Raw genomic sequence first — 14738 nt, forward strand, 5'->3', positions numbered from 1 at the left:
CATTGGTCAAAACTCTATGTTATTATAAAATGTAGCCATCTGGTCTCGCCAGTCGCACGTCAACTTCCTGTATCAACTAGGGCAACTTGGTGTTGAACACCTCGACCGTCTTCTTGAGCGCCTCGGCCAGCGGCTTGACCACGAAGTCGGGCGTCTCCTGCGTGCCGATCTCGAGGCGGGAGGCGGCCGTGGGCACGAAGAAGCGCGTGCCACGCGAGTGCCGCATGCCCTTGCCAGCGGCATGAGCCAGCGACGACTGCCACATCTCGAGCTCCTGCGTGGACGCGGCCACCAGCACCACCTCGCTCTGCACGCGCTCCACGACCTGTCCGCTGTCCAGCTGCAGCGTCACCAGCGGCTGCGAGCGCGTGGCGTTAGTGATACGCAGACAACGCGAGTCACCGGCGTCCGTCTCGAGTCGCACGTGGCCCAAGGGGATGATGCCGCGCAGCTGCTTGCGGCTCGAGAAGTAGTAGAGGCAGTTGCGGCTCAGCACGAACCACCGACGCACGGTCGAGAAGCCACCCTTCTTGAGCAGGTACCCGTTGAGACTCGTGTCCGAGGGCCAGAGCTCCTGCTCCTCGGCAGTCGCCGAGCCGAAACTGTGCCACATGACGTCCAAGAACACGTTCATGTCCCGCTCGTGGCCATCGATGGCCTTGAGCGACGGGCGCATCCGCGGACCCATCGGCAAGCTGTCGACGCCGACGCTGAGGTGGAGACATAGCTTCGCTGCGCTCTTCAGCCACTCCACGCGGTAGATGTAGCGCAACGGCGTCATCCACTCCACCACGGGCTTGGCGAACGATCCCACGTTGATGTACAGCACGCGCTGCTCCGTCACGATCAGCCAGTGTGACAGCTGCACCTTCACCTTCTTGATCGACTCGTCCGCTAAATCGTCCGGGCCAGCCAGCGACAACCGACGCAATCGTGCCCGACTCGTTGATCCGATCTCAACCACAGCCCCGCCATCAGAATCTCCAGACTTCGGTGCCGCCGACTCCTGCAGCAGCTCTTCCGCACTCTCGAATTGAACGGTGATTGGACGTGTTGTGCCTCGCAGGAGCGCTAATGTCTCGTGAAAGCCAATACCACGAACATCCACGCCGCCAACGCCAATAAGACAATCCCCCTCTTGCAGCACTTGCTGTCCTGGAGCGATCTGCCCACGAACCTTCACCTTCGACCGCGAGGTCTCGTCCATAGCCTTGATAGTGACGTTCTCACAGTAAAAGTCCGTCTCCAGATCCATCCCCAGCTTCTTCTGATAGAACACCACTTCGTAACGCAACTTGCGGCCACCAGTTTCACCTGCACTGGCATTCGGAGGTTCGCCAGCAGCGCGGCGACGCTCGTCGTTCTCCTGCAGCGCTCGCCGCAGCGAGTTGGTGCGTTCGCGGGTAGAGTCGCTATTGCTCTTGGGTTTCCCATTCCCGATACTACCACTGCGACGACGATCCCGAGCTTCGCGCGTGAGATCTGCAGCGCTCACCGACTGCATGATCTCGTTGTAAAAGATGATCTTCTCTCCAGACAACCGGTCGCCTCCAACCCTCTTTAGCAATTCATAAGCAATAGTGTCAGCTTCCTTGTAGCATTTGAGTTCATTGTAGCGCCCAAACACGCGCGGCCGTCGAACACGTCGCATATTCTGTCCATTTTGCAGTGACCTGTTCCGCACGCCTTGCGTAGCGCGCGATGCAAAGTCGAAGATGCCTGCGACAGGCTTCACCGGTAGGCCGATGATACCCGTAATGGTACCTCTCACAAAACCCACTGCTCCGCTCTCCTGCGCACCCCGCATAGGGTTCAACACCAGGCCTGCAACGCCTTCATAAACACCAAGGCTCAATTCGCGCGAGCCTTGCACCAGTCCTTCGCGCAAACCACGGACGTGGCGACGACGAGCCCGAGCGCGGTGCTGCTGATAGTGATCATCCAGGCTCAGATTTGCGAAACCTTGTCCAAACGTGCCGGAGATCTTGCTTGCCGCGTCGAACGTGCCATCCACCGTGTTTGACATCAGACTCGCTGTGCCCTTGGCCAGACCCTTGCTAAAGCCCTTACCACCGATCTTCAATCCTTCGAGAGGCTCATACACGAAATCGCGTACTCCTGTACCAATGTGATCCAAGAATCCCACGGGATTTCCCAGGAAATCGAACGATCCTAGAATCTTGTGTAGTTGCTTCCACAGCTGACGAGTGTAATACTTCGACACTCGACGTGTCAAATCTCCACTCGTACCGAAAGCGTGCTCGATCATCAGAGCATTCAGGCGCACGGGTGCATTATCCAGATCGGGCACATGCATCGTCAGGCTGGGGATCGCCCAGGTCATTGCAGATGTTGAGTCATCGCTGCTCGCTTCTCCGAACGTGGACGGAGCTGAGCTTGATCGCTTCAATTCATCTGCATGGCCACTGGCCATTTTCTTCTTAAAGCTGGCCGCTTCATGGAGACTAATCGTCGTGCTCGTCTGGAATACATCGCTGCGGAACGTAATGTCGAAGTCCATCGGGTGAATGTGGAGCAAAGCGAAGTACACTTTTCGTGTCTCGGAGGACGAGGTCTCAGTGTACGACTCCAAACTCTTCAGCGGATTCAGTTCATCACTGAGAGTGTTTTCCCTGTACTCGCCTAGAGACTCCGTCATTGTCTCAATCGGGATACTCTTCATTCGAATCTCACCCCCACGGTTTTGAGAGCGGTTCTCTCCCCACGACTGCGACATCTGTAAACATCAACAAAGCAAACGTCAGAAACTTTTGTATACCCCACCCATTTTCGTTACATTCGACATACCGCCGCCATGAATGCTCGAGCTGACACCAACAGCTCTTCGTCCAGCTGCGTGATGACTGGATACAACCAGAAAGAGCAGTGCTTGAAGTAGTCAGTATTGCCTTGTTCGTTGGACCACGTGCAGCAGAAATGCATTGTAGCCACATTCGCCTGGCGATATTTGCAATCCGCGCAACTGAAGATGTTCTGGTTTGCATTTAACCCAGTGATTTCCTGCAGTTCGTCATCGCCGGTCGCTCCTCTCCCTTGGTTAACCATTTCGGCCAGATCTTCGTCGATGTCGCCGACAGTTCTTTTCCGTGTGGGAGTTGCTGCAGCCGCTGAACCGCTTTCCATTCGAGGACACAGTAACTTTGTGAACGTTGCTTCTTCACTCTGATTGTCAATCTGCAGGTCATCCAGCGTGATGTTCATGCGCATGTTGGAGTTCACACGCGAATAGTGGAGACTGATCCCACCCATGTAGATGTACACAAGCTCCATGGGGAGCTCATTCACACACGATATACCGATTCCGTCCAAACGAAGGTGTAGCGCCATACCGGACGTGAGAGAATCGAAAGCATTAGTGGAAGTCTCACTGGCTGTTGGAGAGTCCGACGATGCCGACGCCGTGCTCGACAACTCGTACTTGTTTTCCTTCTCATCAAAATCTTCCTCGCCACCCTCAAACAATTCCAGCACCTTGGTAGGGCCATCAGCGCGAATGCGGACATGCACATATGTCTTGGCATTTTGAACCTGAGGGAGAAGGTCTCGCTGGGAGCGCGCCGTCTTGGGAGCCAAAAGAGCCCCAGCCCCCATCGGTGTCTCCTCTGGGAGATCATCGGCACCGTCGGCTTGGATGCCCTGCGTAGCAAGTCGCAATCGCCTCACCCAAATCCTTGCGATTTTAGGATTTTTCGCCTTCAAATCGTAGCACTTCGTTGGCGTGATAATCGAAAACTGGTTCGATCCAGCGACGATTGGTTTTGCTTTCCCAGGAGTTGACGCCGAGATACTGTCCCGAGGCGTAGTCATGGTAGAACTATCCTCGGAGTCCACGTCGGAATCGTCCGCAAGATTGATCGAATCAACACTGTACCACACAATCTTGGAGCATTGGAAGCTTCTCAGCGGCGCTTGTTTGCGTCCACTGGTTTCAGTCGACAGCTGAATAGGCTTCAGTACGCCAAGATCCATCATCTCCTGCGCAGTAGTGAATGCTTGCGCCTTCGTCTGAGTACTCATTTCCGTCACTAAGAAATCCACGAGATCTTGTCCATTGACGTAGAAGCCCTTCCGCGTAATACCGCTTTGCACCGCTGTCTCGTTCTCCACGTGTGCGTTAACAAACTTCTCGGATTCCTCACACAACACACTTGATGTAGTCAAAGACACTGCGAGACGCACGAGTTCTCGCGACCTGTCATCACCATCATCATCATCGTCATCGCCGTCTTTTTGTCGTGAGCCACCACCGAAGAGACTTCCCGAGATTGACGACACAAGGCCGTTCAAAGAGATGAACCCACTCTTCGATGGGGCTTCTGCTGCCTTCTCAAAGATGGCAACACCTCCAACACCAGGCACATCAGAGCCAGCGCGCAAGTCCACTACACCAAGCAACTCCTGATCCGTTTCGTTCGCGAAGTAGTACAGCATATGCTCGTACAAACGGAAGTACTTCCGATTCCACTTGAGCATGCTGTCCTTCTTCAGCAAGTATCCCTTCTGCTCCGGTTTGAGGAAAAGTTCCGACGGCAGTGAGCGATGAAGCTGAATCCGCTTATGCGTCGTCATTTCATCCAGATTGTACTCACGGATCTCTACAGCATCCTTATCGGAGTCTTCACCAGTCTTTGATGTCGACGATGTCACCCGCATAAATCGCACTTGAAGCGAACGAGACGAAGAGCTTGAGCCACCCGGGAAGGCGGGGTCTTGATTCGATGAAGACGATGATTTACCATCAGATCCGTTCAAATAATCCCACGAGTATGCGCACGAAGACCGTGGAAGCAGCTGGTCAAAGTCCTTGTCCTCGCCCCAGTTTGTCTGCTTGAAGCGAATCCGAAACGATGTCATGTTGTCAATTCTGTATGGAGGGAAACGCTTCGACTCTTCCCGGAAAATCAACGCAACAGACCCACCCACTAGCTCGATCTGGCATTGCAAAATGTAGATGCGAGAGGAGTCAGTTCGGTCTCGCAATTTCAGGTACGTCGTTCCGAGCGAGTTGATTCGAAAGCTTCCACTCCAGCTGTACTTGTGAAGCAAGGTAACTTCCAGAAGTTTCTCTCTTGATGCGCTTGGCCAATGGAACGGCACAAGTTCGTTGGCAGCCAGTCGGAAGGTCTGCGGTGCATCACACTGCCGATACTTGATCGTTTCTTCCGTCTTGTTGATCAAAATGTAGCGAGGGACAACTGTTGCCATGATTGTCTCCGAAAATCGTCCGCTACCATAGCAACACCACAAACCAATTTCTTGGCTTCCTTTCCGAAGATCACTGTCTTCGTCCTGATCAAAGATTTCATTGGTGAGGCTGATGACTTGAGCGACTCCTGAATTCCCCATCGCGTTGCGGTTGAGACGAATAACGTCGGACCATGGTGATGAACGCGACTTGATCCGAAGAACGTCCCAGTGTTTACCACCTGAACTGTACGGTAGCACGTCTCCCCAGGGCATCGGGCGAATTTGAGCAGGGTTCGAGCGCTTGGAGCTCGTCACCAACGACCGCGGTGTGACGTGGTGAGCACTCGCTGTGCTCGCTTCGTCGTACAAACGAATCGTTGTCATCGTTATCCTATGGCACAAGTGGAGCCCATGACGACGGCCCTTGTTCTCCACCGTTTCGTTCATCGGGATAGGTTGACCGTACCACCGCTCACCCTCTGGACGTCCAGCACTTCTAAGGGAGACGAAACGAGGTAGCGCCAGCTCGAAGAAATCGAAGTCTTCGATGTCCAACACACCCACAAAACCGCACTTCATGCAGACCAGGTCAAAAACCTCTGACATGAGCGAGTCTGAGTATACTTCGACCACGACACAGGCGAAGCGGTTGTGAGGAAGGTACACTTGCACACCATGTGGCTTCCCCTTATGTGCTGGCTTCGTCGGAGACCCGTTCGCTAGCGTAGCACCCATTGCTCTCGTAGATGTTGGGTCATATGACAGCAATTCTTGGCCACGCGTGGACTCGACCTCACCAGAAAGTGCGTACGCTTGACGCGCGCGCATGGAGGCAGGGACTCCAATCAGTCCCATGTCATTATTTGATGGTGTCTGAAGTCGATGCATCGATCTTGCAGCGCTGGCAGATGGAAGAGGTCCAGGTGTATGTTGCCCTGTCAGCACGGTAGAAGCCTCCATGTCGTCGAGCTCAAAGTCGTCGCTCTCTTGCCTCGCCAGAAATGTAGGCATTTCCTCCTCGTCGTGAAACGAAGGTGAATTTTGATCCTCGGCAACCTCCTCAACAATCTCTGCTGCATCCATATCCGACGGCAGTTTTTGAGATGTGCCAACAGAGAAAGATATGCTGATGTCTCCTCGGTGTGTGCTCGCAAGGTTGTTCTTGGATGCCTTCCGTTCACGCGACGACTTCCGTTTGAGCAGCTTGTACCAATTGAAAGCTGCAGCGCGCTTGCGGTCCTTCAAGACGCTATCCACTTTTACCGCTGTGACTCCGAGGCAAGTATCGAGTCCATAGCGAATATTCCGCACCTCGATGATAACGCGAGCCAAATCCAAAGTCCTCACTTCAGGCGGGAAACGAAGCAGCAGAGTGTTTTGAAGACGGCCATCCCACTTCGGAGTCAGTCCACCAGACGGGCTTGGCTTTGTCGTAGCAGAGCAAATAGCAACCATTTCAGGCTTCTCCAGGTATCTGTCTTTCGGGTTCTTCAGCACGTACAAGGACGCTCGAACGTATGGACTCTGGGCTCCAAAGTACTGGGCATTGTAAAGTTCTCTTGCTTCCCGAATGACGACGATCAGAGCAACTGGGTTGGCAGAAGGCTTCACCTTTTGAAGACGAGTCAGCGAAGCCTCTCTACCGCTCTCATCGTGAAACGAAAGTGAGCGAGAAGAGAAGATCTCACTCTGCTCTTCAGCTGAGGATGGGTGTCGGTGCACGTACCTGAGTACGCTTTCAAGCCTCTTGGATGATGAGCTTGTTGAGTTGCAATACTCCAGGTCCAGATCCGTATGATTGACGATCCAGATCGAACAGAATACAACGACGTCTCGTCCTGATAGCTTCACCTGCAGTTGAAGATTCGGCACGCTGCCTTGTTCGCCAGCAATGTCACGGTCGAAAGCGCGACCAAGTAGTTGCACCGGTTCAATGTTCTCTTTGTAAGGCACCGTGTACGCTGACATCTTTGGGTTGATGATGAGCTTCGGAGCACTCCAGCTGTAATTCTCCAACCGGAAGGTTACATACAGCAGCTCCGACGTATCGACTTGAAATAGCGGTAGCACGTTTCCTACGGCCAAAATGCCTTCCGCAATCAGCTGAAGAGATCCATTGAGCAGACGATACGCCATTGCCGTCGCCAAGCGATTGTGAAGCGTAAGGAATGGAGAAACGGAGAGATAGTAAAGGCTCGAGTTGGTCGCTTCATACAATCCTCGCCGCTGACTCGCAGCTCTCGCCTCGTCCAGCTCATAGTTCACATCGCGCAGTGGGTTCATGCGTTGCCGCTGAGTTGGCTCGCCGAATACATTAAGGAAGTCGTCCTCCACTTTCTCCCCTTCTTCATCTTCCTCGATTTGAGCTAAATCGGCCTTTGCTTCCTCCACCAGCGGAGACTCCTCCGTACTTGAAAACGTTGCACGCATTAAATAGTACGCCTCCACCTCATACGTGCATTTCCAAGTAGGTAAATCGCGAACAACGTAACCCGACAGCGGTATCGCCGACGACATTGATGACGATGAGACCATCTCCAACGACTTTGCGGCACTCTGTAGCTCCTCCATCGTGGCAAATGTCTCGAAGTTGCAGATACAGTTACCAGCTCGCACAAAGCGTTTCGTATTAACCGATTTCGCCGCGCGTACTTCGTCACCGAGTTCTTCCAGGCTGGTAGTCAGTGGCGCGTACTGCACGTAAGGAGAAGGCCTGATACTGATCTTGCTTTGAGGATGCACAAGTTGAAGCGGAATATGGCAGACCTGCTCACGATCAATAATCCACTCTTGAATGCAGCCACCATCACGAGGAGAAAACGCCCAAACCATCAGCGGAACAGACGTTCGGTTTTGCAGCACCACCTGAGAATGCAGGCTAATTAACTTGCTTCCGTCAGCTTGGATACTGATCTCTGCCACCAATGTCGGCGGGGTGATATCCTCCTCGCCAGCATTTTCAAAGTCATCCGTGTCTGCATTAGCTGGAACCGTCAACGATTCCCGAAGAGGGACAGCCACATGCCCAACCATATCCACAACAACAGGGTTTGCGCTCACCCATTTGCTGTCGTTTAACCAAACCGAAAGCGTGTGATTTACGGTGAGAGCTTGCCGATCAGTTTCTCGCAAGAAGCGGTCAGCTGAGGCGCTGTCAAAAGTCAGCATATCCCCCTGCTCTCGACAATCAACGGACACCTTCCCATTGTCTGCTACAACTTGCTGAATAACAGTCCCGGTGCCGCGGCGAAAGCTAAACTTCAGATCGAGACCAGTTTTGTTCTCAACCCAGAAAGGTGCTGTGGATTTGGATCCCGAGGTGACGAAGTCTGCTTGCCGCAGCGCATCTGAGGACAGCAAAGGGGCCATGGCGGGCGTCATGTTGAAATTGACAGTGTTCGGCAGGTTCGCAAAGACTTCCACGAGACTGTTCTCCTCCAAGGCACGGTGAATCCGCATCTGGACGACAAAAGGCTCCACCAGCGGCTCCCATCGGTAAATGCTGTTGTTGAAATAGTTGAACAGCAGCGTCGCGCCCATAGTCGTCGAGTAGTCTTCGTCCTTTATGTACTCGCATACAATCTCACGCATGTGAAAATCAGCAATTGGAATACCCAAGCTGTTGTTCACGAGAACTAAACGTAGTTCGCCGACATCGCCAAGAAGTTTGTCAGCCACGTAAGTCGGCGTGGGCGTAGCAGAGCTAGGAGCTCCGTTTGACCCATTTTCACTTTTTGCTGGAACCGCGGGTGTTGCTGTCGGGATCCATCGCAGATAGTTGTTCGCAATGTCAATAAATAAATTTGCATCCTGAACAGAAAATCGGGTTTCAACAGGGGCAAGCACGAACGAATTGCGACGCGACAGCGAAGTTGACCCTTCGACAAAATGATCAAACACCAGAAGGAACGAGTTTGACAGCGGAAACGAGGCATCAATCTGCGGGCAACAAACGTTAAGCTGCAATTCGAGCGATGAAATCTACCTCAGCAATAAATAAAAAGGCGTACCTGAAGGTCTGGGAGCTGCGAAAAGTAAACACCGTGCTGATCGAACTCCAAGTGACACTTACTCATATCCGCCGTACCTTCACATTCCTGATGTGTGGAGTACGCAGCCACAATATCAGTCAGCATGACTAGCGCTCGGGCATCAGTCGTTTCAAAGTCCTCCAGTAAAGAGAACAAACACCCAGTTGTAGTCACGAAGAAGTCCACCTTCTGCCAGTCTGGTGGAGGTGGCGACATATACCCAACACCAAAGTCCAAGAACTCACCCTCCGCGAAAATTGGCTCCACAAAGAAGGCAACCACATCATGGAAAGCCGGATATACTCCGAGCAAGTTGGTGTTTCTCACTTTCAGGTCGTAAACAGTATCGGTCCAGTTCATCTTTTGATTGTACTCGAATTGAAGACCGTCTCCAGGTAGCGGGCGTACAATTTCAGAGGCCGTCTGACACCGCGTCGGCCGGATATCGACCGTTGTAAAAGAGAGCGCGGACGCGTTAATTTCCAGCGAATCATCTGTCCGCAAAGTAAATATCAACTCGAGCTGCTCCCAAAACATGTCCGCCACGGGATGGTCTTTGTTCGAAATGCGAAGTGCAGCATCAGCAACCTTCACTGGGATCTTCATCCATATAGCCTTGCAGTACTCGTTGTCATAATGGAGGCCTCCGCATTTAGGGCACAAAGGATACGTGTCTTCCGAGACGACGCACGAGACTTCCCGGAAGTTCTCATAGATCATCCCCAGAAAAGTCGTATACTGCTCTGGTCCAGTTCCTACGCTCAGCTCATTTAGCGACAAACTGACTCCAAAGAACGAGCTCAACTTTGCCTCCGACAAGCTCTCAGGCTCCGAGTCAATGCGTCCAGTAAGCAACGAATGATGGAACAGTGGCGATGCTGAGTCGCGTGTAGTGCCACTTAGATCAACCAGCTCAAACTCAAAAAGACCCACCGACGATGTCGACATGTCTGCATCTCCGTGCTCCCGAACCATCATGTTGGAATCCGACGCAACACGAGCATCATGAAATTCAGCATCCTCAGCCACGAACAGTGGCGCCATTAAGTGTTGAGACATACCAGCAACTTCGTGACTGATTAACTCCATCGAGTCTGATCGTCCTCGCGAGCCATTGGTCGGTGTTCCTGCCAAGAAATGTAGACTATCACGCCCTCCGCTGTTCAGAGCTTCTCCTTCAGCTTTTGCTTCATCAAGTGCGCCATCAACTTTGAGAAGGTACTGTGCCAGCTGCTCTAACTGCTGATCCAAGTGGACGATCTTGTTGTGGATAATCTTCACCGCATCTTCTGCTGCCGGCAATGCTTGGAAGCCCTCGTGCAGGTAGTTTTGTGCCTGCTGCGTGGCGCTCCGAAGATCAATAAATAGTTGGCTGCGATTGCTCAAGATTCGTGAGCGCTGGTTCTTGATTTGACGCCTCAAATTGCGTAACTCCGTCCGCCGTGAAAGCTGCGCTTTCGCTGCACCCGCCAAAACTGAGCCATGGGATAATCGTGCTTCGTCGACAAAGGTGCCGTTCTGCAAGAAATCGGACGTAGAGGGATCGATTCCACTGCTCCAAAAGCGGGCGTTTGTCGAGCGAAGAATGATGCTATCTCTCGATAATGAGCTGCGCGGCAACGCAAATGCTAAATCATTTCCGACAACTTCAAAACGAACGTCTCCCAGCTGAGTTTTAGCTATCCCCATTGCCCCGGCGCGCTCGTTTACCTCGGTCACCACAGCATTGAAATACATCCGCAGCAGCTCATCTACTGACACGGGGAGGGCTGCAGTATTAGCCACGAAATTTTTAAATACCGCAGATGCCATTTCACCGCTCAGATTCTCTTCAAACGGATTGACTAGAATTTTGGAAACGTGGTCAAGCATATAGTGGTGGAACTGCTTGAACACTCGGTGGAGGTACACGACACAAACTGAATCCAATCGCACACGAACCAGAATACCTCCTCCAGCACCATTTGTGTCAGCAGAGCTACCGCTCTCAGTAGAGTTGATCACAAAGTCGACAACATTTTTCACACCGAAAGACACGACGTCAGCAACCCCATCAAGCATATCGGAGGGTGAGCCAATCGATTGTCGATTCGGCACTGCTGCACCTGCTGGTAGCGGTCCACTTGGAGAAGTTAAATCAGTCAACTGCAAATTCCGAATACTGCCCTTGAGCTCAAACCCGCTATCGAAACCAGCAGCTCCAGATCCACAAGCTTGCAGTGACATGCTAGAAACCTCCAAGCGAAAAATAGTCACGATAGACGCCAAACTTTCGGTGGAGGGGTCTGCAGTTTGATCCCGATGCCTGATGCCAAGCTGTAAACCATGCGCGACGGACACACTAACGATGATCTCGTCATCGAAGCAGGAGGAATCCTCCAGTAATGTCGACGAAGATTGGGATCCCAACTTCGACAAGTTGCGTCTGAAATCGTCGAACTCGTATCCTGAGCTGGTTGACAAAATAAATCCCAGCAAATACCTATCATGACATCCGCCTGCCCACGCCAATACTGTCTCTACATTCGGAAGGAATATTTCTCCACAAATGTGCTCAAGAGAGACAACGGCACGAATGACTTGTCGATCAAACTGGAACACTGAAGGCTCGCTATTCCCTGGTGCTGTGTGGGCATCGCAAGAGTAAAACCGGCTCGTTTGATACGTCGCGCTGAGAGCAGGCGTCCGCAGGCCTGCGCTTCCCGCAATTCGTGCAATAACACTTTCGCCTTCTTGGAGCAAAACTGACGCTACGGTAATCTTCTGAGAAAAAATCGTCGTGCAAACGCGTGAAGACCACTGAACGTCCGTCACGAATAGCATGAACTTGGAAGATTGTCCAGGTCGATCGTCAGCAACGCATAGTTGCAATTCTGGGATCTGAATGGAAACTCTTTGTTGACAAACCACATTCACACTTGCACTTCCTTTCGCTGGATGAAGGTCACGCGGTGGCCCATTTACTGATTTTTCCGGGAGAAAGAAGCTCCACTTGCCGATCACCCAGCATAGAGCTTCGAGCTCCACCACGTTCCAATCAATACGAATTGTGGATAGCTGCGCTTCATAGTTGTACATTGCCGTCTCCTTTTCCGGATCTAGTTCATGCTGTTCGTAAGAAAGTGCCCCATGGCTTCCCAAACTGCAGTGCTTGCAGGAATAACAATCCATGGACCACTCCGTTCTCGAGTGACTTGTTTTCGTGAGCGAGAGCTGGTTTACAGCAACAATTTCGTGGACGCCTTGCACGTCGCTCATGCTCATTTGAGCTTGCAACAATGCGAGGCTCTCGTTTACAGAGAACAGTCGCACGCTTGTTCGAAAGTCACTCCTCACATGCTCGCGATCAGGATCTGACGTTTTGACTGTTAGGTCCTTTAGCTCAGCACCGAAGCAAAATTGATCGTGAAGTGCGAACACGAAGCAGATTTTCTCCATCTTGATCCCTAGGTGCGCGATCGGTGCAATTTGCGCTTCGCTATAGGAAACTAATTTGCTCGGGTGCGACAAATTCCATTGATTCCACCATAGATATACGGGCGCAAAGAGAGTCATCCACATAACCAAGGTCTCGTCCTTGATGAACATCATGATGCTACCGAATTGGACGTCAAGCGCCGGTTGGTGCCCAACGATACGGCTCTGGTAGGCAGGGACGACACAAGATGCTTGAATGATCGGAGTTCCCGAGCTGGAGTCTTCAGTAGGGTGATCAATAATGCTGTAGCTTTCGCTGCGTGCCGAAACCTCGTACATGCGAAGTGACTGGATGCTGAGCTGAATCTCGTCTTCCACGCACGATTGCTTCACATCTCCAACCGTCTTCCCAAGAATCCATACCCACTGTGTCCCCTTTAGCATTTCTTCTTCGGTCGCAACAGCCTCTCTGGCAGAAAAGAAGATCCCCGCTCCATGCCGCAATTCTGTGCGGACAGAAAGACTTGGTGGGGTGATGGCATCTTCGAACTCATCGTCGTCGTCATCATCACTTTCTGCTGCTAGCGTAAAAGTATCGCCCACCACCGCATCGAGACAATCCGTCAACAACCATTGCTTTGCATACGAGAGCACCATCAAAAATCCATCCGGCCGAGATGTCTGCTGCTGTGTCAACACCGCCAGGCGATCGTACTCGTCGTACGGCGCATTTACCTCAATTAGAATGGCGTACAGAACGTCGATATGCTCAGGCCCGAAGTGCACTCTCGGCCGGTTGGTTGGCAGCACAAATTTTTCGTTGCTGCTGCAATTGTGTGCAGCGCAAATTTCGCATTGCTCAGTAACACTTCCAGGCTCGCAGCCAATATCCACATCCAGCTCGACATCCGGGAACGCTGCATTGACACTGTGGTAAAACAAACTTGCCTAGTACGACAGCGAAAAGGAAAAGTATTGTAAACACCAGCACAAAACGGAGGCACGCAACAACTAGTTGTCGTACCTTGACTGTGCTTCGCCACTCATGGAATAAATACTTTCGGTGCATCTTGGGCGAGGCCAGCTCGTCATCCGGCCCTACGTCATTCTGTTTTTCCGGGTACTCAACGTAAGCTGCAACACCTTCCGTTTTCAGCAGCTACAGACACCGAACACAATCAGTCAGCAACGCACTACACCCATCATCCGCAGCAACCAACCACCAACCTTCCTCGACTCCATCGCTGAGCTCGACTGCGGCGTGAATTCGAGCTCCCAGTCTGCATTCGTGTTGATCAAGCTGACGTGTCCAATCTCCAACGTCCCACTGCCCGGTTGCTACAACAACAACAATAACAACAACAACAACAACAACAAAACTCTCCGTCAGCCTCCCAACGGCCTTATTATCCTCAAACATTTTGTCTCCTCACCGGCGCCAGCGAGCTCGGGTCGCAGTCGTAGCGAATCTGCACGTCCGACAGCTCGATCTGCACGTTGGCGATGATGTGCGACACCAGCCGCGACAGATACGTCCGATCTACCAGCCAGCCACACAGCGTCAGCGATATTATAACCCAATTGACAGATAACCATACAAAATAGCCAGCCTACCGTCTCCGTTGCTGCCGTCGATGCTCGTGTCCACGGCCTCGCTTAGCTCCTGCGCGCTGGGCGCCGTCTGCGCGTGCTCCTCCGACGGCGTGCGGTGCAGCGAGACGCGGATGCCCTGCGCCTTGATCTGCACGGGCTGCGTCCAGAGCGCGCGCCACGGGATCTTGACGCTCAGGTGGCCGATGGCGCCCTCGCCGTACGACAGGCGCAGCTGCAGGTCCTGGAACGACAGGTCGCCCTGCCACAGACTCAGCTTGAGCATGCTCGAGTCGAAGGTCACGAACTTGCCCAGCAGCCGCTGCAGCAGCAGCGCCACCGCGTGCTGCAGCATCCTCACAGCTCAGTCGCGCGTGTGTATACACTCGCTCGCTCGTCCGCTAGTAGATAGCCTCTAGCCTCTGTCTGGCCTGGAGTGCGCACTCTCCTTCCCTTGCTGACGCTCTTTGCTTTTTGCGTGGCTACACAGTG

At 52.7% G+C, this 14738-nt stretch overlaps 1 protein-coding gene across 1 annotated transcript; it reads right to left on the bottom strand.

The window, feature by feature from the left end:
- Window positions 1-76: 76 nt before the first annotated feature.
- PHYSODRAFT_293464 (hypothetical protein) lies at window positions 77-14601 on the bottom strand (the record flags this gene model as incomplete). Its single annotated transcript, XM_009516687.1, has 7 exons — window positions 77-2737; window positions 2809-9147; window positions 9219-13604; window positions 13681-13815; window positions 13851-13994; window positions 14090-14196; window positions 14271-14601. The coding sequence occupies 7 exons, from the start codon at window positions 14599-14601 to the stop codon at window positions 77-79; spliced, it is 14103 nt and encodes a 4700-aa protein (XP_009514982.1).
- Between the last annotated feature and the right edge of the window lie 137 nt (window positions 14602-14738).

Source organism: Phytophthora sojae, assembly GCF_000149755.1.
Source record: "Phytophthora sojae unplaced genomic scaffold PHYSOscaffold_1, whole genome shotgun sequence".
Classification (NCBI taxonomy): domain Eukaryota; phylum Oomycota; class Peronosporomycetes; order Peronosporales; family Peronosporaceae; genus Phytophthora; species Phytophthora sojae.